The sequence below is a fragment of the Elaeis guineensis genome, chromosome 8, assembly GCF_000442705.2.
Source record: "Elaeis guineensis isolate ETL-2024a chromosome 8, EG11, whole genome shotgun sequence".
NCBI classification, from domain to species: domain Eukaryota; kingdom Viridiplantae; phylum Streptophyta; class Magnoliopsida; order Arecales; family Arecaceae; genus Elaeis; species Elaeis guineensis.
Genome location: NC_026000.2, coordinates 6,308,233 through 6,335,520, shown reverse-complemented (window position 1 = coordinate 6,335,520; position 27,288 = coordinate 6,308,233). Strand labels below are relative to the sequence as shown.

Below are 27,288 nucleotides of genomic sequence, written 5' to 3'. Positions count from 1 at the left end.
CACAGGCCAAGGATAAGACGGCTTCCTCAAGGCGACGAAAAGTTCAGGCCCCCGAGCTCGAACTCCGAAAGAAAGCGTCAAACTCGAGTGGCCCCGAATAAATCTGTGGCCATAAACAAAAGGGACAGGTCAATGCGACGACGATTGGGTACCTTCGAATGACATCGATATCGAGTAAGGCAAAAATCGAAAGAAGTTCGGCAAACGACAACTCAACACATGAGTAGAAGAAGTAATGAAAAAATTTTTTTCATTTCATTAACTAAGTATGCATTACAAAGCCCTTAAGGCCGAAAAAAAGAAAAACGATAAGAACAGAGAAAGAGGACACATAGAAGGACGGAAGGCAAAAAGAGTCCTAAGGGAGCCCGGCTTCTTCCGACTTTGAACTTTCGGCTTCGACCCTCATCAGGGAGTGCCTTAAGCTTTCGACTTCTTCTTTCAATTCTTTCTCCCTTATTAGTATCTCCAGATACATCCGACGAGATCGTTGGCTTTCATTCTCCACCTCTCGGAGCCTTTTTCTCAGGACCTCAGACTCCGCCTCTGCATTCTTGACCGCCTGCTGCTCGTATACCAGCTGGATCTTCAACTACTGCAGCTCGGTCTTCCCCTCTCCAAGGGCGACAGATAGCTCTTCTATAGTTCCTCTCAGGGATTGGAGTTCGTCGGGATCCCGAACAGAGACGAACTGGGCCCCTTCAGATAACCGCCTTTGAAGGCGGGCAACCTCGTCAGTCGCCATCCTGAGCTTCCTCCTGTAGTCGTCCACCTACTTGCACCAGCCGGCCCGGTATGCATTGTAGTTCGCCTCGATGTCCTGGAGCTGTTGCTGAAGGTCGGAGAACTTCTTCGACCATTCTCGATCGTGGTCGGCCCGAGTCGAAAGCCAGGACGAGCTTCCTTCCAGCTGACCGATCTTCTCCCGTGCAGCCGACAGCTCCGCTCCAAGAGAGCTGATCTTGGAAGCCTAAACCCAAGATCGGTCGCTGGCGCGCTTCTTATGTTCCTCGAGCTCCTTCTCGAAGTTCGCCTTCCTCCGACTGTAATCCATGATCCCTTTCATGTGGAGGTTCCAGAAGTAGGTGGCCTCCGTAGTGGCCTCTAAGTGGCTCTCTCTCAGCCTGCGAAGTTCATCCTTCATCTCCCTCGACTTTTTTATTAAATGATGGACTTTCTTCCTCAGATGTCGGATCGTGGACCTCAGCGGGACTCTCTGTGGCAAGAAAAGCGCTTCGGCAGGGTACTACCATCGGGAGACAAAAGCGTCAAGGCGTGGCTCATTGCAGAAAGAAAGAAGAAAAGAGAAGAGAAGTTCTACATAAGGAGGAGCCCAATTTTATTGATTGAATGTCTCTTAAAGATAAAAGAAAAAAGAAAAATTGCAGTGAAAGAAAAATACAAAATCAGAGGTCTCAGACCTCCGAAGCAGGAGTTGGAAAGCCCGGTATTCTTGGAAGGGGGGCTGCGGTGGCAGCGACAGTAGGAGAGGGCCCAGATTCATCTTCAGACGCCTCATCCAAGAAGCTGAAGTCAAGCTCGGAAAATTTCTTGACCATCTTCTCTTGGCAGAGCTCGAATCCTTTGATGAATGCATCTTGGCCGAACTTGACGTTCAGATCCCTCATTTCAGCAGAGGCCTTGAACTCCTCCACCGCTTGGCTCCTGGCCTCCGAGATCAGAACCGAAATCTGCTCCGTCAAATTTGCGACCTCGGCCTCAGCCTTCCTCACCATCTCCTCCGAGGCCTGCTTTTCTTTCTCAAGTGCCTCTTGGAGGTTGGCTACCTCGGCAGCCTTTTCCTTGAGGTGGGCGGCCTCAGCCCGGCGACCTTCCTCTGCCTGGATAGCGTCTCTCCTCACCTTGTTCATCACCTTGATGTTGGTGAGGAGCTGGTGCCCGATCTGCAAGGACGGCCAGAAGGTCAGAATGAAAGCTGAGAAGTTAATTGAATGAAGGAGCGAGGGGAAGGAGAAAAGTGAATCTGCTTACCTCGAGAAAGGATCCCAGAGAGTCCCAAATCCGCTGTTCGGGATCGGCGCGAATGATCCTCTGGACAACTTCGGGCAGGACGCACCCGTCGACCAGTCGCTTTATCAGGTCTCTGTCATTAAAGAGATTCTCCACCGGCTCTTCCTCAGAGCCGTGGGATTCTTCGATGGCAGCTCAGCGGTCGCTGACCCTGCAGGCCACCATCTTCTTTCTCCTCCCCCTCTCAACCCCTGGCATCTCCTCGGAGCGGGCCCCCGAAGTGGGAACCTCGGCGGGAGAACTCCTCGAAGAGGCTCAGGGAACTGAGGACTCGACGTCTGAAGGAACATCGACAGTGAGGGCTACCTGGGCAGGTGTGGCCGAGCTCGTCTCCTCCGTTTTGGCCTTCTTTGCCGACCCAGAGGCCGCAATGCCTTTTCTTTTGTGAACCTTGAGGCCCCTGGCAAGCATTCGTGCTGCTTCGGCGTCTATTCCTAAAAAAAAAAAAAAAAAGAAAGAAAAAGAGAGAAAAAGAGATCAGCAACGGAGTGAAAAATAGAAGAGGTGACGCATGGTTAAAAAAAAAAAAGAAAGGGGGAGAGAAGAAGAAAAGAAGAAGAAAAGGAAAGATGGAATACTCGCAGGATCCAGGGGACTCAAGCCGATGTTGAACAGAAATTGCTCCTTCAGAAGGTTGGAAAGGGAAGGAGTTGGATAACTAAGAAGTTTCGGGCAGCTCGAAGGTCGTCCTCCCCCAGGCTAGGAGCCCGACGGACGGAGTCCCTCAGGGAGCCCAAAGGGGGCAATCCCAGCTTTAAGGTCGGACATTGGACGTAGAGGTACTTCCCCTTCCAGTTATGGATAGAAGAGGGAGCATCTTTGAGCAACCCCTTCTTGCCGAACTGGGGAGAGAAGTACCACCAGTCCTTTGCCGAGGGGTGGCGCTTGAAGGTGTAAAAATACCTAAACAAAAGAAAACATGGCTGAACTTCGACTATGTAGCAAAGGGAGAGGAACCCTATCAAAAACCTAAAAGAGTTCGGCACGACTGAAGCTAAAGAAATGTCTAGAAAATGAAAAAGAGCGACGACGAAGGATGGAGGTGGGAGCCGGAGCCTAGCACGGAAGGCCTCCTGGTACAGGCAGAAATGGCCAGGTGGGGGGGTGCTAGCCCGGTCGGCGGGACCAGGAAGCTCCAAATCATACTCCGGAGGAACTCCATACTGAACCCTTATCAATAGAAGTTCGTCCGGAGTCAGAGAACAGGGAATAACGTCCGGCGTAAAAATCGGACGAGGCCCAACCCTAGATATGGGTTCATCTACAGTATGAGGGTTCTGAGGAACTGAGGCAGACGAACTTCCGAAACCGCTAGAGGCGGAGATGCCAGAAGACATTTCAAGCAAAAATCCTAAAAATCCCAAAAAAATTGGAAGAAATAAGAGACAAAAGGTCCGTGGGGAACCAGACAGGTGGAATGCGGCAGAAGAAAAATGAAGAAGAAGGAACACCTAAATGACGAGGGAAGGAACGAAAGTTCTGGATCTAACCTAAGCTGCTCCGAAGGATGCAGAGATGCAGGGACAGGGATGACTCGAAGAACACCTTGGGCCAAAACGGACGCCGAGGAAGGTCAGAGCTCTTAGAAAGAAGGCGGGCACCAACAGGACTTTCAGATAGAATGAAACTCCCGGAGGAAGAAGGACGAGTTTAAATAGACCCTGAGATCCGGTGCTATAATGATCGTGGATCTCCCCAGGCTGACCCATGTTCGCCACGTGTTCCACTCGCCACAGCAGGCGGCTAAAAGCGGCTGACAGCTGGCAAGGCCATTATTGCACCGTACCTAGAGCAACGCTCCAGCAAAAATTTTGAAAAGTCTCTTCGGATCACCCCGATTTGAAAAGACTCCGACATGCGTGCATTAAATGCCAAGATATCTGAGGGTGGTCACGCACAGAATTCAAGGGGGCAACTTCGGCTGTAAAAATTTCTCTATACTTCCTTCATTCGAAACTCGAACTCGAAAGTAGGGAGACTGGTGTTGGGTATAAAATATCCTCTCCAGCTGAAGTTCGTACCAGGAGTGACTCTCCTGGGACTCTACCGGCGTCCAACCTTGGGTAACATCTTTCCGAACCTCTCCGACGGTCGAGCTTCCGCAATATTCTCAAGTTCTGCCGATGGATAATCTCCCACAGCTTCTTCCACAAGTGTCGACCGGATTCCCCCGACGGACGAACTCCTGCCGTATCTCCCGGGCTTCTCCAGCGATAAGCTTCTTCAGTTGTCCATCAGGCTGCTCCAAGTGCTCTCTAGATTCTGCTATCGACCGATCTCCTACAAGGGTCAACCATTCTCTGGACCCCTTCCGGATCTTTTCCGACAGGATTCGATCGACTCCAATCCAAATTTCTTCCAGAACTACGTCAGTTCGTCAGTGGCCGAACTTTCCCAACAGCAGATCTCCATGACAGACGGGCTCCATCCAAGTCTCTACGGCGGTCGACCGCCTTCTGGGTTTCATCCGGGCTCCTACGGGAGCCAGACTTCTTCTCCGAACTCCTACTGCAGGTAGGCTTCGTCCGAGCTCCTACGGGAGCCGGACCTCAGTCCTGAGCTCCCATTGCAGGTAGACCTCATCCGAATTTTTACAAGGACCGGACTCCGAGCCTCCACCACAAGCGATCTACTCCGAGCTTCTGCTACAAGCGATCTACACCGAGCTTCTGCTACAAGCAATCTACTCCGAGCTTCTGCTACAAGCGATCTACTCCGAGCTACTACTACAAGTGGTCTACTTCAAATTTCTACTACGAGTGGTCCGCGTCGGATTTCTACTGTAAGCCTCCACCCGAGCTTCCCTTGTGAACGAATTCTTTTCGGACTTCTATTGCAGGCAGGCTTCGATCGAGCTTCCTCAACAAATGATCCCCATCCAGACTTCTATGGGAACCAAACTCTGACCGAACTTCTGTAGTGGACAGATTTCGGATAAACTCCTACGACGCACGGGCTCCAGCAGCCGAACCCCTCCAGCGGGTGAACCTCTTCAGCGCCATCCGACATCCACTGTCGGTCGACCTTCTGACGGATTCTGCGTGAAACTGAACTTCATCTACAGAAAGCCCCTGACCGAGCTTCTACAGCAGATGACCTTCGTCTGCAGTACTAGCGCCCAAGGCACCCAACGGTAGAAAGCTCGCCAGCAACATCCGAGCTCCTCTCAGATGGAGAGCTACTCCTCTCCATCAGACACCCCAATCGAGCTTCGACCGACAGGCCTGGACTCTCTGGCAGGCCACAGTAATGGCCGCGACTCTGCTCCACTTTTTATAACGGATCCCACACGGCTCCATCATGCTCTGGCAAGTCACGACAACGGATATCACTCCACTCTCCACAACAGGCTCCACGTGGCAGGCCACGGTGATGGCCACGACTCCACTCCACTACTCTCCGTAACAAACTCCTCATGGCCCCGAACGGCCCACTACCGGACAGTTACAGACGTCGCTGTCAATCTGTTATGCCCTCCGCCTATAAAAAGGGGACCCCCAGATATGTTATTCTCTAAGCTCTAATCTCTATCTAAAAACTCTGCTAAAATTTTCGTTCGAGCACTCCATTCTTGTTGAGGCAGAGAACTGACTTGAGCGTCAGAGGGTCTTGCCGGAGCACCCCCAACTCCAGTTTAGACTTTCTTTGCAGGTCCCGACGGCGACCGCGACTTCCTCGACTCTAGCTTCTCCGATGTCGGTGGATTTTTGCATCAACACATATTATTCTAAAAAAGCTAATTATTCTATAGATTGATTGGCTTGTAGAGATTTTAATTATGACATCCATATTGATGTTGCTGTGTATCTTAAGGTAACTCTATTATAACAATTTGATTATTGCCTTATTAAGATCACTTAAAGATGTTTTTTTTCTTTTATCAAAAAGAAAAAATGAAGCATTATGTGAAAAGATATTTATGTAGCAACTCTAAACTTGCCCGTACCAGGTTTTGAATTCGAGGCCATTACAAACAATTGACTGCAGCTTATACTATAAAGTGAATCAATTCATCGTTAAATTGCTCAAAGATGTATTTCATTATAAAATTCTTATTCTTATCATATATATATACATATATATATATATATATATATATATATATACATACATATATATATATATACATACATATATATATATATACATACATATATATATATATATACATACATATATATATATATACATATATATATATATATATACATATACATATATATATATATATATATATATATAATGAAGCAACTGCGTTGGGTTATCTCCGTTTGCCACGTGGATAAAAATTATTTCGTCATGTGGAGCGAAACCGCGTGGAATGGGATCGTGGGAGGATTGGAAGAGTTTCGGGAGAAGCTTCGTTCGCTTCAAGCCTCCCATCCGATCGAGACTTCTGAGGATGGAAAACAGCAAAAAATTGATGAGGTTGGTGAGCTCGACCTTGAGGGCAGTGAGATGGGCACGGAGCTCGACAGCGAGGCTTTCCAGGGGGACGAAGGAGCGAAGGTTGGCGATGTAGGACTCTGACTTGAAGTCTGAGCAAAGGAAGGAGGTGGCCTTGAATCATAGCAGCTGAGACTTGATGGGATCGTCGAAGAAATCCATGGCCGATCGGGGAGGGAGGAGCTCCGTGAAGGGGAGATATGAGGTGGACAAGAGCTCAGCTTCCGCCACCTTCACTGTCAACGCCGGTGACCTCAAGCTCAAGGCCTCCATGACTGACACCACCATCCACAGTCCCTCTCTCAACGGCCTCGCCCTCTCCCTCGAGAAGCCCAACTCCTTCATCATCGACTACAACGTCCCCAAGAAGGCAATCCATCGCATCCCTTAATCCCTCTTCTCCTTGCAAGCTTCGACTTTTAGGGCTAAGGTTTGTGATTTTATGTGTCATCTTTGATTTTTGTTTTTTTGTCTTTAGGATGTTAGGTTTCAGTTCATGAATTCGGTGAGGGTTTTGGACAAGACGGTGAGTTTGACCTATACGCATGCCTGTGGGGACAATCGAGTGGGCATCGATGGTATGGTGGCATTCGATTCGACGAACAAGGTGACGGTGAGTTATGCTTTGGATTCGAGGAATTGTAAGGTGAAGTATGTATACACCCACGGGGTGCTGAGGAGAACTGTGGAGCCATGTTATGACATATCGAAGAACTCGTGGGATTTTGTGGTGACGAGAAAGTTTGAAGGGGGTGTTTCGGTTAAGGCTATCTATCAGGCATCGTCGAAGAATCTCGAGCTAGATAGAAAAAATAAAAAATAATTAAAGATAAAAAGAATAAAAAATGATGAGTTTAGAAAAGAATTTTATGAAATTTGACTCTTCGGATCTTCATAATATTTATCTAATAGCTTATAATGCATGTTACGCACAAATATAATATTTTTATAAAAAAAATCCTTCTTGAAGTTATCAATTATTTTTGTTTATTCTATCTCATGTATTTGTTCAGAGTTGCTCTTCTTATGTCTGCAATAATATGGTTTAGAACTTGATGTGAAGTTTTAAATAAAATAAAATAATTTATAAATAGCTTATAATTTACTTATAAATAGCTCAATAAAATAAAATATATTTTAAAAATAAAATAATTTATAAAATCATCTACATCGCTGTAAATTAGAATAATGGTTTCAGGGTTTTGCTAGGTATGGAGCAGCATCTCATAACCCTAGGTGCAGACAGGATTTAAATAGACCCTGCTGCGCCATGCAGTGCCACATCATTCGACAAATCAGAAAATTTTAATTAATTCTGAAAAACATCATTTGTGGCTATCAGAAACTATAAGCCTATCAACACCATTGAAATCCAATTAGAGATAATCAACCATTATACAAGTGTCAAGACAAGAATAAACAAAACGTTATCTTTATTTTCCATAAAAATAAAAAAGAGTGGATACGAAGCAAAACATGCTCCATGACATGCTCCAAAATCCCGATAATGGTTCCAAGAATCACCGCATAAATTCAAAATCCTCCACTAAAAACCCCATATTTTGAACAAATGCCCAACAAAATCGAACTCCAATATAAGCAAACCAGAAAAAAGAGGCAATTTCTAAATGACAGCCAGCGGAAATCCTCACACCATCAAGAAAATCTCCAATAAATAGAGGCATGCCCGAAGCACACAGAATCTAGACCAAAGAAAAATGCCGGCACACCCAATCCTCACACCGCCCACCGAAATGCTAGAAATCAAATGATATACGACGGAAAGAAGAAAATAATCCACGGCACCTGCCAATGATAATGCGAACAATGGAAACGCAATCGAAGAACACAAGATCGATCAGAGAAGAAAATCGTACCAATCGATTAAAAGGAGACGCCTAGCGCTGAAGGTTCACTCCCTAGGGCTTTTCTCCCCTTCTCCAACTCCGTTTGTTCCTTTGGAATCGTCGGTTCCGGGGTACATATAGTCTGGGGCAATAAGGTAATTTCGGATGAATTTTTTTCACCCGAGAAATTACCACGTTAGATAATAAGATCGAAAGTGAGATAACATCGACCGTTCGATGGAGGATGGAGGGATGTAATCGAGTTAGGGGTAATAATGTAATAGGCGCAAAGAAAGTGATGCTTAATGTCAAGTGCCGACATAGTTGCATCGCTTTGTTTGAGTCTCCCTTTTGGGGTGACTGTGGGGTCGCGTGAGAAGCACGCTGGGCCTTGGCGTGTCGCTTTCCACGCATACAAGTTGTGTGGAGGACGAGAACCACGTTGCTACAACACTACCTCGATGCGATGCAGTCTAATTTTTTTTTTTTTTTTAAATTTTACCATCATGGGGCGTAGACGATGTTAGGAGACTTTCTATTTTTATTTTTATTTTTTTAAAGAAAAGAACTTGAGTGGAAGGGTAGGGGTGCCATCAATCAGTGATGTTTGACTCTGGATTTCATAACATATATTTTATCATATCTAAAGCATAATTATAATTTTTTATTATTTCAGCACTATTTAGGATGTAGCTGAAAATCTCACCGGAGGCACATTTAGTCACGGTTCAAGCCATAACAATGCTGCAGCTGCTGCTATAATAATGGTTCTAAGCCGCTTGCATTACAAAAATAAGAATGGAGAAAAATATAACAGGTGTTACAATTTTGTTTCTTTAATAAACTGAATTAGACCTTTGGCTTAATTCCTTATCCTCAGAATAAAAAAAAAAAAACTATAACGATAGAACATCTTAATTATTATTATTAGTATAGGCTGCTCTTGTAACACAAATAAAAAGAAAGTTATTTGGTATGTCCATTATTCTCTTAATAAAATAATATTTTTAAAAATTAGGATTCTTAAAAATCATCCTCTTAAAAAAATATACCATCTGAAGTATTTATCAAGTAAACAATGTTTTGGGTGATGATACTGTTATTTCGGTATCATTATGTCACTTTAAGTTAGATGACAAGAGTAGTTTGTAATGGATTAAGGCACAGTTGAGAAGTTCCTGAAAACGGCTGTTTGCAAGGCGCAATTAGCACGCTTGGAAACATTGGGCCAGGAAGATCTATGGATCATCATATATACCACCTACCTTTTTGTTGGGGGTACAATATACACCACCTACTTAGGCACAGGGTTGTACTCTCTTACATAAATGAAACAATTATACCAAATCAAGAAAGAATGAAAGAAAGAAATCAACGATATTTGCTCATATGCTACTTTTTCTAATCTAATCTTCCAACAATCAGAAATAAAGTGTTGGAATATGAAAGGGATACAAAAGCTGCTAATTCACATGATTCGAACCTCATCCCATTGATAACAATCTTACATATCATTCAGGAGCTGGACGTAGCTCATAAATTCAAACTTTACATAACTCCTCTTCAGATTGGGTCAGAAACTCAGGTCTGATTTTTCTTGATATGAACCAGAAACAAACCTACAAACACACTAGATGGCATATGTTTCAGCCTAGCCGGCTGGCCTGATCCAACTTGAAGCCAGTAGGTTCAGGTCAAATTACTTTTCTCAGACTCGGTAGACTCGTCAACTAGATACATTTTAAGTTACATTCACCAGTCAAAATAAAGGAAAACAATGAGGCGAGGAAGAGATGTATCAAAAACTTCACAGGGAGTTACTGTTATGATACAAGGATGAAGTTTACAGTAGGTCAAGATGATCGATGTCGCTTGTGCTTGGCTCGACCCAGAAAACAGAGTCGCAGGCGCCGGCTTAGTGTCTGCCACTTCTCCAGCTTCTCATGCCTTGGTTTCTTGGATATTTGGCTGCCCTTCTTCTCTGTTAGCTTAGCAGATGACTTCCGTCGTATCCGTCTTAGAGGTGTTGCAAGTGCCTTCAGTGTCACATGCTGACCAAAGAAACCATATCCTCAGTAAGAGGGGTCAGATCAAAAAATATAAGATGTACTTGATTTTATAATTTTAAAATTTATCAATAAAGTTTAATATATCTAAAATATCTTGAGCATCAAAAAGGTTGAACTTGTCATTGAATGTCAAAAAAAGTGTCATTAAATAAAATTTAAAAAGAAACTATTCAGAAGGGGATTTTGAACAGAATATGAGGAAAAATGGCTTGTGTTTCATTTCTTGATATAAGATGCCTAAGATTGTTGAAATTAATGGAAGAGCCATAACAGGGGGAAGAAGGACCTGGTTTTTGCTGTTCAAAGTTCCAGTGCACTCTGCTGAGGATGATCCCTCACTTGCTCCCCCTAAAGATGAACACCTCCCCCAGCTCTCTCTGTTTGAGCTTGTATGCGAGCAGCATTCATCATTCTGCTCATTCAATTTATCCTGGAAATGGTAGCATATTTAGAAAAACAGGTGATTGTAACAAATTTGGCATTAGAAAATTTCTACAGAACATAGAATATATATAAATATATATGTTTTCTGGATGACCATCTGTCTAGGTGTTTGGGCACATGATAAGTTTAGGCAAACAGTTAGAAAAAGGCTTCACAAGGGTTTGAAAGTGCAAGATATCATGTTCAGAAACATCTGCACTATTTATCAACAACAGGAACATTGGGAGCAGAAATAGAAGACAAATGGATCATCAAAGAGATGAAATACATGTAAAAGAGATCCATCATAATTAGGAAACTTCTGCAACTACACTGAAAAAGCATTGTGTTTGATGTTATAGACCATCGAAGAAGGCACCTGTAATGTTACATATGTCCAAAGATATCGAAATAAGGGTGATATCTGTATTTCTTTCAAAAGCACCCCGAAGTCAACCCTCCACCTTACTTGCTTGGCTACAAATAAAAACATAACCAAAGACTAGGCTCTCCTGCAAAAGCCTCTTCTCAAAAAAATTAAAAATAAAATAAGGCAATTGTGTAGCTTTCCTCCGGCAGGCAAAATTCATTAAACCATAAAATAAATTGATAATTGCTGCATCTAAATACTCCCTAATCAGCAATCACACAGGTCAAAGAATAAAAGAAATAAATACAGACATATTCCTTGTTCTCAAATAGTGATTTATTGATTCTTTAATTAGGAAAAAAGGAACAAAGGTGACAATTTATCAACCAAAAATCCAAAACAACCAATTTATTCCCTCTTGTTCTTTTTTTTTTCATAAACATTCTCTCTTGTTCTTGACTACTTACAAACAAACTGAAATCCAAGTCTCCAACTATATCTTTTCGATCATATGCTATCATTTCTTTTCAGAAAACTAAACTTACAGTTTTGGACATTCCAACATATAAACAACAATGCAAGACCAACAAGTTGATAATCAACTACAAACATCGCGCACCAATGCAACGTAGAGGATGCCAGTGAATACATCATCGATAATTCAATAATAAAATGATTGCCAGCAATAATTATTTCTGAATAGCAAGGATATAAATAATTACCTGCGAATGGGATTCTTCTGCACTAGTCTCACCGATTCCAGTATCAGTATTCTCATGATCAAGGAAAAAATCCTGCATTAATGTCAACTCAGTTTAGAATACCAATTTTGATTTGATGAAGAAAATCCGGGGCTTTCAGCTTACCAGCTCATTATTTAAAGACATATTGGCTACACTTTCTGATAGCAATTCAACTACTGATTTTGTGGTTGAACCTATAAAGCAACCGTATGATTATTAAGGAACAGATAATAAGACCAAGTGAAAGTTACATGTCAATGCTATAAAAGTCAAGGAGATTGGTCCCGCACCATTTGGATTGCTAGGAGGAGCTGATGAGGAACTTGCTGCATTGGAACGAGCAGCACGGAGACCAGTAATGATCTCGTACAATAAATTCTGCAGAGAGTAACATAGTCAATATATTTGCAATCACCTAATTATACAATTTAATTGTACATCACTCAGTATTAAAAACAAGAGATTGGGAAAAGACCATTGTAGATGACTTTATACATCAAAGCTTATCAGAATAAACTAACAGATACAAGTCTCTTTTTTTTGTGAAAGAAACCAACAGATACATGTCATAACTACAAATTTAATTTCCAACATTCAGTCTGGTGCAGAGCTTTAATCCTGTGAAGTAGTATAACCTTTTAAGGAGAAATGTTAATATACAAGAATCTGGAAATCACCTCATTTGTACCAGCAGCGATCTTCAGACCTCCTAAATCATAGTAGCTCTCCGGCTTAGTGGAGCATGTTATAGAGATTTGAGGGGGATGAAGGACATTATAAAAGAAAATTGAAACAGAATCATAATAAAATTGTGGTCTAGGGGAGTTGTGATCACCCTCAAATCTGATAATATTCTTGTCTCCCTGCATAATAATCCGCAAATAGATACACTGATTAACATGCACCTTTTTACAAAATATTCACATCCTACATTCAGAATATAACTACAAGCTCTGTGGGATAAAACTGTGTAATCAAACTATTCTAATCAAGTAGAGAATGATGCCTTACCGCATATGCCTGGTAAATAAGATCAGAATGATGTGGCTGAATAAATATGTCCTCAGAAGCATGTCCAAATAATGCTGGAATAAAGGTCTTTGGTGCAAACTGTAGACAAACATAATGAACACAGGTATTTAGTTGAACTTTGCAAATTATGGATCTAGATCTACTAGAACAGGAAGAAGATAATCCTAGAGCATGAGTCCCGCAACTCTGGATTAATACCATAACAAAGATGTAGGAACCAATTTAAGATTATGCAGTCAACAAGGGTTCATAATTAACAAGAGACAACTAGCCAATGAAAATTCATAATCCATAAGAGACAATTTGTCCCTCCTCCACTCCCTCTCTAGTATGGAGCCTGATGGGTCACAACACAGTTCAGGCGAACAGAAAACTAATGAACACTTGGACTAGGCCAGATTTCAAGTTTATCAAAGAAACTGTCATCTCTATGCAAGAAAGTAATAGGTTTTTGTCTTTGCTTTCTTTAATTTGAACTGCTGTGTGACCATAACATGAATATTATAGGAAAAGATCATTTTACAAGGGAGTACAAAGATGCTCAATAAAACCAGACCTGCACAGTATTCAGATCCATGATGTCAAATTTAGCCTTCTTCTGAATAACGCGCCGCATGTACTGAACAGCCATTTTGACCTGATGGGACAGACATTTCATACCAATATCAAGATGCTGCAAGAATCTAAAGAATTGCGTAGCTAACAATACAAACACAAGAAAATAAGCATCAAATCACGGAAACTCAGCTTCAGCATTAAGTATTATAATCTACACATAAAGTAAGGTGCCTATCGAATACTTCCTTAGAGGATAGCTGTCATATTTGTTGATTTTAATATATTATTAGTGAATTCAAAAATAGAAACCATGCTTCTGTAAGCTACGTATACCGAGAGAATTAAACAGAGATAACAGATGATCAAATATATAACAGAACATTTCAGCCATTCTATGCATCCTTAATGAGCTTCTTTTGAAAGCAAAGATAGCAGCCAAACATCTGACTGTACAAAAAGATTATATCTAGAATGTCTTCCACAAGGAGTATTCCATACAGACCATCCAATTCATGACATTCATAAAAAACATGGAATATTGTAGATAAAAGAAAAACCACGGCGTGACTCACAAACAGGGATTTTTTATTATTATGATATCCTAGCATTATTATTCATAACAAATTGAACATAAGTATTATCTTCTTAAAAAGAAAACCAGTAAAACCATGTGACTTACAGACACCTTGTAAGTTCATGCTACATTGTAGAGAATATTATCAAAGCTAAACCATAGCACATGCAGCACACATGATTAGTCAGCATATATTTGCAAACAAATATGGCATGTGAAGGTTTTCACACGTTCGCATGATGATATTGAAGATAACTATGATGAGACACAAGGAATGCCATACCGTACCGAGCAATACGGTGCATACCATACCATATCGGTACCAAATCAGTAGATGATACAAGGGGTGTACCAATACTCAGTACGCCGAACCAGCCCCCGTACTGGACATACCGATATAATAACGATGAGCACCGGTACAGAGCCTAGTACCGAGATGGCACACCTTAGTTAGACATACCAATGGCACATGTATCAAACACTCCAATGAGTACATGAATAAGAGTTACCCACATTAAGTTATGATTTAACCAAACCCTTAAGTTAAATCAACTCCAGAAATGTTTCTATTTACTTTTGGACATGGTGGTTGTTCCATATGGTCGGCATTTGATAGTAGGAAACTTCTATCTAGGGTAACATACCTGCTTCTAAAATTACTCAGAACCTTGAACCTGAATCCCACTTCCTAACATGCCCTGGTCTTCACCCTACTGGAAGCCCAGCCCTCGAACCACACAACTTGGCCTCCAAACTCAAATCTAGCCATCAATACCCATTAATCAGAGATCTTTGTATCTCCAAATATCTCATTTATTGATCTTCATTCATTTTACCTCAGATCCACCTGCTACAGATTTTACGACAGTCGGCCAATCAATTCTCTATTTGTGGAATAATAACCCTAGAGTATCACACCACAACTGGAGACTACTGTCAAATTTAAAGGGCTCCACTCTAGACCCATGGAATACAATTACAAGAGGTTGAGTTTTCCAGACTCATTAACAGGTTGTATATAGGATGAATACAAGGTCGTCAATGTCACGATCAATTTGGTGATTTGCTCATAATTTTCACACTGATGAAGGTCACTTCACATACCAAACCTAGACTTCTTCATCTTTGTTCAGAATTTCAGACAAAGGTTTTAGGTTTCGTCTGAAACCAAACCTTTTTGGCTGAGACTGATCCAATATTGACCAAATATTTCAGCTAGTATCAGCCAGTTCGGCCGAAACAGACCAAAACTGCTGTTTTTCTAATGTTTAACAAGAACATATGTATAATTTCCTGGCTATTTATGGTGGGAGTGATACAATTCAAGACATGAACCCATTATATGAATTGCGTTTGATAATTACTGCTTCAACACAGGCACACATATCTTCAGATCACCATTTTTTTAAGCTAACACAGAATTGCAACATTTAGAATTTGTGCATCTCTAATTAGAAAGTGAGCTGTCTGGGAAGAGGGGAGACCTGTTATCATATTGCAAAATTTTGGGGGACAAGGGCATGAACAATCAGTGATATTACATCAGTGTTCCCAACTTGTCTCCTTTTGATCACTGAAAGTGGGATGGGTGAAGATGGATTGAAATGTATTCATCCCTTTTTTTTAACTACCCCAAGAGTGATAGCAACTCAACAATCTTCTCAGACCATTCTCTCCTTGTTGGAGATATTCCGCCAGATTCACACAAATCAAGCAGCAACATGGATAGAGATTCAAGAGGTATAGAAACCTTTAGTTTTTTAAAGATTTTGCTCAATAAATAAACATGATATAACTATTTTTTTCCTTTTAGTAGACCACTAAGAATTGTTATGTTCCTTAGATTTTTTTTTTCTCTTTTCTTTAGGATATAATATGAAAAGTTCAAAATGAAATTAAATGAAACAAGCATAAAATGGATTTTTTTGTATAAATGAGTTATTAAAATGAAATATGTGTTGATGCATTTTAGCTTAAAATAACCCAATACACAAATTAAGATCCTAGATAACTCAAAACATAATAAAATGATGTGAAATAACTTGCCTTGATTTCTTTTATTTTTATGTTACTCACTCTATTGTTTGGATATTGATCTAATTTTTGACCAAAACTTCAAATATCAGAACAAACTGCCAATATTGAAACTGCAGGAAAGGGCCAAAACCAAAAACTGGAACCAAGTTTTAAAACCTTGATTCAGGTTCTTCCATAATTCCATTACATGGGAACCATACAGCATTGCCTCCTATGTGCATGCACTCTAATAGCCAATAAGGTCAAGGCTAGACCTTCATACCCCACAATTAGCCTTACAGAATATGTTGCTTGCTCAAAGATGCCTTGGCCAAATCTCTGCACCAGCCACAATGGGTCAACCATAGGCTTAAGGCCAATTGTTCTCAAACTTTGATTAACCATCATTCTGGTTGAGCAAGTCAACTACTTACAAATTGTAAAAGGCTTGTCAAATAGGTTAAACATTAGAAAAAACATTACATGGTTTAAAATGATGATCCATGGAAAGGGTTGCATTCACATAATTGTGCATAGAGACATGAGGATATCCATATATATTAGGTAAACTATGACCATTAGTTGTTTAAGACCTGGGCAGCTCTACAGGATCGACCTGCCTAATTTGGACCTGGAAGACTGCATGGGCCTTGTCAACCCCAAATTTATATATCTGAAAACTCATTCAACCTGTTGACAAGGGTCCACCAACCCTTGACCCGCCCAGGGGATCCAATTTCAATCCACCTGGGTCAACCACTTCTAGGGTGCCAAATAAAAAAGAAATAAAAATATCATTATTCTACTCTTGATGATTAGGATCTAATCTCAACTATTGTAAAAACTTGTCCAAACTGAATGCCCTTCATCATCCTTGCCATCTTAAGTTAATTGTTCCATATGTTTGGTAACAAATATTATCATATCTCCTTTTTCTTGGGAAAAAATAAGTGGTAAGATCCAGTCATTTTTATGGTATAAATGTTACATATGCAATAAAATTAAAATCACTGTATTTTTTTTTCCATATCTGTTCATAATTTTGTGCTTTTAGAACACTTTTACTATTTTAAGAATTTACTTGTTTGGTTTATTTTAAATGTCACTGGCCAATGGGTTACCCCTGGTTGACCTAGGATCGAACTATTGAGATGTGACCCAGACACCAAGATGGTATACCAGCTAGGTTTCAGAACACTTATCATTAGAGTCACAGTTAAATGCATGTTTGAAAGGATCTACAAACCCACTAGTTAAGGAAAAAGTGGAGGATAACCAACTAATACAGCATGGACACAGTAGCAAAGGCCTACCAGGACACTGCTCATAAGAGTCTTGTTTTTGTGCCCGATGATCTGGAACAACAAAGACCAATGAAGACTATGCTGGAATTACATGGCTATGATACTACCCATGTTCAGGAAGTAGAGGCAACAACTAAAAGATAGCATAAAACTTCTTGATAATGATTATAGATATTCGCTGATCTTGAAGCAGGAACATGAAAAATATGAAACGAATTTTCAATATTAAAGTCCCTTATTTGATCTGCGGCCACCATAGATTTTGCAAAAGGCAGCAGCTTCAGCCTATTAGTCTTACAAGGACACAGCAAGAAATGAAGCACTAATTAATTGAGAACCAACATATAGAACAAGGGGTGACTACATTGATATTATTTATGTCATGTTAGAACAGAAAAAATGGGTACAAATTTACTTTGTTAATCTAAACAAGAGCTTAAAAGAAATCTCTCTCTGGGTGGCAGGAAAAGAAAGGGTGGGAACAGGCTGCGGCATACCGTAAATTTGGGAAGCCGAATTTTGTAAACGTCCCCAAGCTCCATCATTAGATCAAATAAATTAGAGAATGCACTATCCAGCACCAAGCCAGCAATAGAGAGGTCTTCTGCACCATAAAGAAGGCTGCATTGCATTCACAAGAGTAAGGCTTCAATAGTAAGCAAGGATCTCCTAAAATCAGAATATCAACCAGCAGTTTGCAGTCAGATGTAACAATATGAATGTATTTATGCAAGAAATTGGATCTGTTCAGAGATATAGGATGGGTTTCGTTGATGGCCTAATGAAATGATGGCAAAAATACGTGGACTCCTATGTAGATTCACACCAATACTAGAGTGTCTGCAAATCAAAATATCGCAAGTTTTCCTATAACTAACACAGAAAAAAAACAAAATGAGAAAGGTGGAGCTAGTAAAAGATAAGTATTTTGAATTACAATCTTTATTACCCAAAGGAAACTATATTGAGTACAATTAATTTTAAAAGCCACATATCTCTATCTTAAATGAACATAATTTATAAACCACAAACTGCTCACCAAACAAATCAATTATAATTTCCATAGCTCTGGATGAGATAATCCAGAAGATCAGCAGAGAGATTCACAAAAGCAGAAAGATACATAATGAACAATTTTAGCACTGATAAAATTAAAGGTCACCATACTAAGTTTATACCTTGTGACAGCACCCATAGATCGTCCCCAAAGGCCTATACAGGAAACTTGCTTATTGCTTCGCAGGAATGAGACCACAATTCTGAGATCATCTTTCTGATGTTTAAGTCATTGATGAAAACGAATTTTTAGAACACTTCATAAGCAGAGCTAGTAGGGACTGAAAGACACTAAGATACCTCATGCCAACCAAGGCTGACATAGTCACCACCAGATAGTCCCGAGCCTGAAAAGTCAAGAGTGAAGACTGTAATATTTGAAGGAAGAAGGATTACTGCTGCTTCATTTGCATCTGCTCTACATCCACTGCATTGTTAATACCAAAGGAACAAGCACACTTCAGCATCTCAAAGGATAAAATTTCATCACAAAAGCAATATGGAACTAGTAATTACAGCAATGTCATGCACACACAGCCACCTTTAACCATACCAATACTTGTACCCCTCAATGGCACAGACCCCACTACAACAGATGATGTTGCAATAGATCGCATGGTCAGTGAGACATAAAGAGGTGGCAGGCATGGATTTTGTCAGAAGTAGATCAATTAAGCATTCCTCTAACACTTACATGAAGCAACAATAAATATTTAAAAATTCAAAGACCAAATAATTACTCGTACAAAAAAAAAAAATTACGATATAACATCAGGGAATAAACCCCCACATAAGAATTCGGCATTTTCCCTTTTCTTTCAAAACTCATAATTTTGACAATTATTTTCACCAAATTTGGTGTCAGAGATCTCAGCAAAGAATGAAATGCTTTTTTTTTCTTTTAGTAGAACATGTAAATGCAGTTTGAACCAAGTAGGGGCACATTAGAGCAATAATACATGCAAGCCAAAAATATATGGGGGCAAACAATGGCAAGAACAATCTGACCTGTTTCCATGGCAGTAAATGACACAGGGAAGAGCCATGTTTTCTGGGACATCAGAGGGAACGTAGTGACTGCACTGCAAGGTATGACCTCTTGTATTTGTAAGCTGTCAAATTTCGATTTAGGTCAAAATCATTAAGTATTAGACTTATAATTGCCATATACATCTCATCATGAACTGCAGAAAGACAGAAGAAACCTCGATAACTGATGTCCGTACTTGCCTCCAAGTCTAGACGTTTGAATTTTCTGCTGGCAAGAGTGAATTCTGATTCCCATAAATACTGGTCTGGGTTATACTCTGCCCTGTATATCACCATATCAAGAAGGGTGCAAGTAGTTGAAAAGCCAAAACATTGTCCAATAATAATCACATTCCAAATAAACATGCAACGTTCAAACTTCAAAGTATCATATAAGTGAGAATATGCCAACATGGTTTGACTGCATTTGCTGATTTGCATTGAAAATGATTTTATAGTATCATCATGGAAGCAGAAATATTATAGATAAACACCAACATTAGTATGTAGTACTTGATTCTCAATACAATATATGCTACCTATGCAGTAGTGACAACAAAGGAGAAGATGAAAATAATGACAATCTTTGGACAAGAAATGGTTACAGATTTATCCAGTACACGCTACTTCAGGCATCATCAGTTTTAATATCATTCCCAGATGACCACAAGAAAAGGTGGTCCTTAGGATGCTTGAGATTGATTCTAAATGAGGCTAGGTTCTTTGAGCATAAAAGCTTCAGAAGCCTGAATACAGCATAAAAGCTAAGAAAAGAAATTTCGAGAAATGTATATGAGAAATTAATTAAGAAAAAACAAACTTAATCATGAAATGAAATACAAAAGCAAGGGTAATTTTTAGGAAGGAAAAAGCAAGATCAAGCATATTGCAGGGGTATGCTTGTTTAGTGATGCATACACTATGTCATCTCTCATGAACCCTCCCAGTGAGATCGATGAGTCACCACCAGCAGTGCACTGAGGCACAACAATACAAGATGGACTCATCCCATGGCAGCATTGCTAACCTATGGAAGCAACATCAGCATACCATGCAGTCAAAATGATGCTACTGGAAACAAAACTTAGCTGTTTGAAAACCACCACTGGCTCCAGTCCCCAGCCATTATTATCCTGTCCTTCCTCATCCCCTCTTTCAATTTTGTAGCCATACCTACAACATTGCTGGGCCCCAACTTTCCCACCTTTTTCCACCCTCTGGCTCGTTCTTTTCTTGTTTCATCCTACTAACTTCTAACCACCTAAAGCCCAGCCAAGCTGGCCCCTTCCAAACACCCTCAACCTGTCCCTCCACAGCATTCACACCCCAAAATAGTTTCAAATCCCAATGGGACATCCTGTGGGACGCCAAGTGTTGGGATAGAACCGTCCAGCCATTATCCTAATGTCCTGATCGGCACATCATGGGACATCTGCTGTCATAATATTGGGACAGGTTGGGACAACAGTGCATCCAGTTCTCAGGAAAAACCAGGACAGCCCTATCCCATAGGATTTAAAACCTTAACTAAACATCACTGCTTTTGCATCATTAAAACTCCAATCACAAGGCCTCCTCTTAGTTATCCCTCTCTCCACTCCAGATCCCAGGTCAAATCCAAATGGCTAATAGTGCTGGACCCAAACCAGATCCTCAACTGCTTATACCTATCCACGTTTGAAGCTAAATATGTTCAGGCTCGGAGCCAAATACTTAGAGGATCAGCAGGAATTCTACCAGCTGCAACCCCCTTTAGATTTAGCATCTATTTCAAGTCTACATTCTGAGACAGACAATTGCCAATTGTTGGTTAAACATGTAGGCAAATCTCAACTCAGTAATGCAGTGGAATATCAGTAGCCAAAAACTGAGAAGCACACAAGAGAAAAGACTTAAATTTTTCACATCTTGTTAACATCAACCAATATAAGATAATGTTAAATAGTGTCAAGTATTAGCGGCACTAACATGGATAGTTACACAACCTTGCAATGGATGCTATGCAGATGAAGAACAAGAATACTAAGGAACTTAAATCTATGTTAATTTGAACTGCTCTACAGTGACAAGTTAGATGGATGATGAACATATTATTGCATCCTTATTATGCTTCATGCACCATAAATCTCTCAGACAAACATTACCCAATATACTATTGATCCAAAGTAGAGACTCCAAGCAACAAATTCTATGATAAATTTTTTGTCTCACACATATCAATATCACAATATAAAGTTGCAATACACTGAGTTACAGGTTGTATGATCATCGATGATAAGCAACATTAGAAGTGCTATTAACCGGTACAACATTTAAACATCTCAATATATGACTTCCAAAAACATGCAGCTTTGAATGATGCAAATACTAAATACGTTACCTTCCTACTAGGTTTTATTTTCATGTTTCCATTAAAAGTTGCTTTTTCATGTTCTGGTCAGACGCTAGCCTCACATATCTGATTTTATCAAATTCTTTGGAGCACCACATCAATTCATATAATCCCTCATTAAGACAGCTCATGTGCCGACTTAGAATTTATTGAGTGATGGATCCAACAAGCAGTTTTACATGATCACAAACTGGCCTTCTTACAAAGACACTATGTTCATAACTCTAATAACCTCTCCATTCTCTTTTTAGGCCCTGTTTGGTTCCCAAATAATTTTAACCTGGACTTTTTAATAACTTCAAAATGCTGCTTAATCATCGTCAACCAGGTACCACTATGATTCCTCTTCTGCCCTGCCTCCACCACAACACCCCCCCACCCAAAAAAAAAAAATGGAACTTTTCAGGTTCTCTGAAATTCTAAAAGCACCCCTCATTATTGGAGCTTTATTCAGGTCCCCAAAAAGTTGTAGGCTGAATAATTCTGAATAAATCTGAGTAAGTGGACTTTCTCCAGGTTTATTCAAGAATCAAATAGGGCCTTAAAGAGTATCCAGCAAATTTCTCTTCCTTTACATCTGAGTCTTTTCTTCTATAAAAGAGGACCAGCTGTATTCTAGATCGTATTCTCTTCTCCCTTCTTTCGACCTTGAGTTTGTTAGCCCATTCTCTTCTGATTAACTTTCCCTTTTATTCTTCCTTTTGATATCTTTGATTTACCATGACTTTTTCTAAATCCTCTTCCATCTAAACACCTTTTATTTGTTGCAAATATGCAGACTTCTGCATTTTCATGTTCCACAATTTAATATTCTTTACACTCAAGAATTTTTAAGCATGCCTCATGCAAATTGCTATATTCCTATTCTTCTTTTCCTGAAGCATCATTTTAAGTTTAGACACTTTGCTTTAATTTCTTTCACAATAAAATTAACATAGATCCAATATTTCAAATGAGAAGTGACCTTTATTCCTATTATTACAACTGCAAAGCAGAAGTGTGCTGGAAAATCGTAATGAAGATTACAGACATCTCATAGACAATAAGAGGATAGCAAAGTGGTCTACTGCTTACCACCATGACCTGGAATCACAACAACCAAAACTAAAAAGGAATAAGAAAAAATATAAACTCTGCAAGAATTGAATGAGGATAGGAAATCACAGGCAAATAAAGAACTTCATACATGAGAAATACCACCAAAGAGACATAAAATTTAAAGTTTAACTTCCACTGTGAAAGTTCCTAATAGCAAGTAAACTCCCTGTAAAGACTCAAGTGTAATGAGAATGAAGTAAATATTCTAGACAATATACAGAGGCTTCGGACACATTGAGAGCATGCCAAAGAAGGCCTGAGGGTGTTGTTTTAGAAGGAAAGATATGATAAGGGAAATAATATACCAAAGAGCTTCAAACTTCGTTGGGTCAAATGTAGAAATTTTGATAATAACCCAGTATATAATCCTTCGATAGGGGAGGCTTTGACGGCCAGCTGGAAAGGATGTTGTGGTAATAATTCTATATTTCATAGAAGAACGACTTTAAGAAAAAAAGTTAGGAAAACCAACTAATCTAAATGATCATGAACTCCACAAGACCAGGTCAGAATTAAGACAGTCAAAAGAAGCTCAGTCTTGAAAAATATCAACAGAAGCTTGAAAATGCACATCATCTTGGTGATTTGTTTCACCAAGATACTGAACCCTATCATTTTTAACACTATGGAAGCTTGCCTAAGAAAGATGCAGACAAGAACAAAGGGATGAATCATTTTTATTAATATATGGATTTCAAATTTGCACTTAAAGTAAAACTTGTGGTTCAAATTCATTACTCTGCTAATTACTAAAAAGGAGGGGGAAAGAATCCAAATTTAGGAAAGTTTGGCATTGCATGTCATAGTTCAACACTAACAAAAAGATCACGGACAGGATCAAGGACTGCCTAACCATCCCGAACTGGGGCAGTTTGAGGCATGCCAAACTAGACCGATCAGTTATCAGGATGATTTGGCTGATCAAAATCGTATAAAACCTGTTCCCCTCTCCCAATCTCTCCTGAATCCCACTCGCCTATCCCCTCCCCCCTCTCTCTCCCTCTGTCTCAATCCTGCTCTCTCCTTTCCCCTCTCCACTCTCTCTCTTTCTCCCAATCCTCTCTCACCCTTCCTCTAGCCTCTTCTCCAAGTTTTGATCCTCTGCTCTTTAAAGGAAAACCTTAGCCCCCTCCCTTTTGTCGTCGCTATCCATAGTGAGGGCCTCATCCGTTGTTTTGGGCTATTCAAGCTTATCCTCCTCAAATCAGCATTGGGAACTTCACAGACAGGTGAGTCCTCTATCTCTTCCTCTCCCTCCCTCTCTTCTTTCTCCTCTCTCCAATCTTCCTCTCCCACCTCCCCCTCTAGCCTCTGCTCTAGGTTCTAGTCCTCGAGTCTCTAGCACAAAACCCTAGTGCCCCTTTGATGATAATCCCATGCACGATAAGGGCCTTATCCATCACCTTGGCCTCTTTGAGCTCATCCTCCTCGATTCAGCGCCAAAATCTTCATGGCCAAGTGATTCCTCTCTCTTTGCCCCTCACTCACTCCCTCTCCCTATCTCCCTCTTTCTCGATTTTCCTCTCCCAAATCCTCCTTCAACCTTTGCTGGTACTCCACTCTTCAAAGAAAAGCCTTAGCACCCTCTGCAACACCACCACTATCCATCGCAAGGGCCTTATCCATTGCCTTGGCTTCTTTAAGCTCATCTTCCTTTGATCAATGTCAGGTTGTTCACGCCCAAGTGAGCCCCCTCTCTCCCCCCTTCCTCCCTCTTCTTGCTCTCTAACCCTATGTGTCAGGTCAATACGATACGTACTAGTACCTACTAAACCAGTCACCAGTCGATACGACATGCAGTATCGGTTCGACAAACCTTGGACATGACTTTGCACCATGCAAAACAATATGGAAAAAAATAAATTCTATATGTCATTTCAAACATAAACTTGATGTATTATGTTTACATATCTTCGGTCCTTCGATAATAAATAGAATAGACACAAGATATCCACACTATAGTGATTAAAGAATAAATCTATTCAAATTTCAAACTCCAACTATAGAGTGATCAAGATAATGCTCCAATCATTCATCTCCTTGTCTCTCACCAATGTATCTTCTTCCACATGAAACAGATATTATTTAGACTATTTGTGCTTTGAGGGAGAAACAACGAAAGTGTACGTCCCAAAATTAAGCGTTTTAGTACTAGTTATATAAACTATAAAGAATAAAACTTTAACAAGATTGGAGGATTATAGCCGTTCATAATACTTCTCACAAGCATTGTGGAAGCAAGACACCAGTATTGAAATTAGTCTCTTTAAGATAGAGAGAGAGAGAGAGAAGATAAAACAAGCTCTTACAATGCATCCAAAGGCAGCATTCATACAATAAGCTAATAAAATTACTCAGCAAGCTCAACTAACACACATATATGTGTGTCTTCACAGACATACACAAATAGATATAGACACAGGCATGTAAGTAGAAAATTCCAGTAAGCTGAAAGAGTCAGGAAGTTATAAGAACAAATTATGGCAAGAAATAAAAAGTACCACAGATTAATCAAGAGAAAGTTCAAGAAATATACCTAGGAGGTCGAATCACAAAATTGACAAATTGATCGATCATTTCCCTTCCTTGTACTCCTCAGAGCTACTCCATCTTTCACCTTGAGGTATTGAAAAAGGCAGAATCTCTGAGAACCTCAAGATATCAATCACCCCCCTTTCCAAAATCCAGTGGATCTGCAGATAATTCCAAGACTACACGACAGCAGGACCCAACAAAATTAAAGCCGTAAAAACGTATTAAACCAGAAGGTCTGAAATTTCTCCAAATATTCCGTCAAAGAAAGAACCGACCACCTAATCAAGACAAATGGAAAAGATTCGTCTAATCTCCCAACTTTCAAGCCCAACCTCAACACCAAACCTTGAAATCTTTAAATTCCAGGGGAACAGATAGATTCTCCCCAAACTTGACGCGCTCCGGTGTCCAAGATAATCAAGAACTCATACCGTTTAAAAGAAACAACGAAAGGAAGATAGGATCAGAGCTCAAAACTTATTGCTGATGTGAGGATACAAATAGCATCAAAACTCATCCATTCAAAGGCTCAAAGATCCATAGATTCTGCTTGGTTATGATAAAACCTCACAAATCATCGCAACGATAATCTTGAAACTCCACCTCGATTCCCCCATCCTTCAAGATCTACGGCCTCATACGGAGCTGGATTCACAGATCAAATCACCGTGAACACGCCTCCGAGATCCAACCACATCAAACTTCCTAGAGATCTGCATCCAAACCAAGAAACCCCTGAAAACCCCAGCCAATACCTACAATCTCGAAGCGAGGACCGAATTCCGCCCACCCAGCCAGTGCCAGCTCAATCCTACGCCGTTTTCGCAGATCCGAGGCTCGAAGCACTCCTCGAGACCTACGGAATCGATCGAGTCGGAGGAGGAACCCTAGAAAACTCCGCCAGGGGCAGCGATTCGGGGGCTCGAGGAGGACGTTGCACGGGGAGAGGAAGAGAGGGGGAAAACTTAGTTTTTTAAAATTGATAAATATTTTTTTTTCTTTATGGTGAAGAAGAGCACCGGCTTTCTTTTATTTCGGGAAATTAGTTGACTCACCAACTTAAAAATACTCAATCCGCACACGCCAGTGGTTCCCGCATAGTTGTAGGGCATGATGCCTTTCCGGGTGTTAAGAAGCGGGTGCCGTAAGGGTGCGATGACACACCAACTCCATCTGTACTTCTTTTTGGGACAACTATACCCTTGAGCAATACATGAAACTACAAACTGCCCAAAGAAACCAAATTCTGTGTGTTCTCTTTTGGACAACTATGCCCACAGCGTTTCAGGATCACTACAAATTAAAATCCCCCGGCCCCGCTAATTCGTGCCAGAGTAGCTACGATCTCCCCCGTTTTAACGGCGGCCCCAAAGTCTGTTTCGAACCGTTTGATGTTGATCAGCTGTTAGGACGATGAGAAGGTTTCAAATAAGTTGAAGAGTATTTTAGGTAAACTGCCCTTAAAGAGACGTTAGTTGTTGCTAGGGCATTTAGTAAAAGCTTCAGAACTCAGAACAGAATAAGTAGGGTGATAACCCCCTTTAATTATTCTTACCAAAAAAAAAAACCTTAATTATTAATCGAAGCAACTACCTGTGCGTTGTATCAGTAGACGTAATCTTAGCGTTTACGAGAGATGCCATCATGGATCTTTGGGTTAACGGAACTGTCCACGCGGCCGCGACAGGTTGGGCCGGCATCAGTTTGGTCGGTGGATTTCGGTCCAGAGCGGCATGGGTCTCCCCCATCAACATCAACGCTTGGT

General features: G+C 40.6%; 3 protein-coding genes across 4 annotated transcripts in view; 1 reads left to right on the top strand and 2 right to left on the bottom strand.

Moving 5' to 3' along the window:
* LOC105050544 (elongation factor Ts, mitochondrial) overlaps positions 1–25,637 on the bottom strand; it is a 38,724-nt gene extending 13,087 nt beyond the window's left edge. The window contains exon 1 of the mRNA XM_073242921.1: positions 25,525–25,637. The gene's annotated coding sequence lies outside the window, so the exon portion shown is untranslated. The remainder of the gene's footprint in view (positions 1–25,524) is intronic.
* Positions 6,331–7,300, top strand: LOC105037297 (outer envelope pore protein 24B, chloroplastic-like). The gene is made up of 3 exons (XM_073242731.1): positions 6,331–6,540; positions 6,632–6,847; positions 6,956–7,300. The coding sequence occupies exons 1-3, from the start codon at positions 6,331–6,333 to the stop codon at positions 7,298–7,300; spliced, it is 771 nt and encodes a 256-aa protein (XP_073098832.1).
* On the bottom strand, positions 9,798–25,663 carry LOC105037807 (uncharacterized). Of its 2 annotated transcripts, XM_073242913.1 has the most exons (14): positions 25,525–25,663; positions 19,700–19,781; positions 19,478–19,581; positions 18,770–18,896; positions 18,592–18,686; positions 17,911–18,034; positions 13,518–13,598; positions 12,941–13,039; positions 12,607–12,792; positions 12,220–12,307; positions 12,053–12,123; positions 11,909–11,980; positions 10,680–10,823; positions 9,798–10,375 (listed from the first exon to the last, which is right to left on the bottom strand). In XM_073242913.1, exons 1-14 carry the CDS (start codon positions 25,563–25,565, stop codon positions 10,178–10,180), a joined length of 1,512 nt encoding a protein of 503 aa, XP_073099014.1. In that variant the 5' UTR covers positions 25,566–25,663; the 3' UTR covers positions 9,798–10,177. The 2 variants fall into 2 exon arrangements, with proteins under 2 accessions (XP_073099014.1, XP_073099015.1); XM_073242914.1 differs by lacking the exon at positions 25,525–25,663 and having other exon boundaries at positions 19,696–19,775.
* Positions 25,664–27,288: the final 1,625 nt, after the last annotated feature.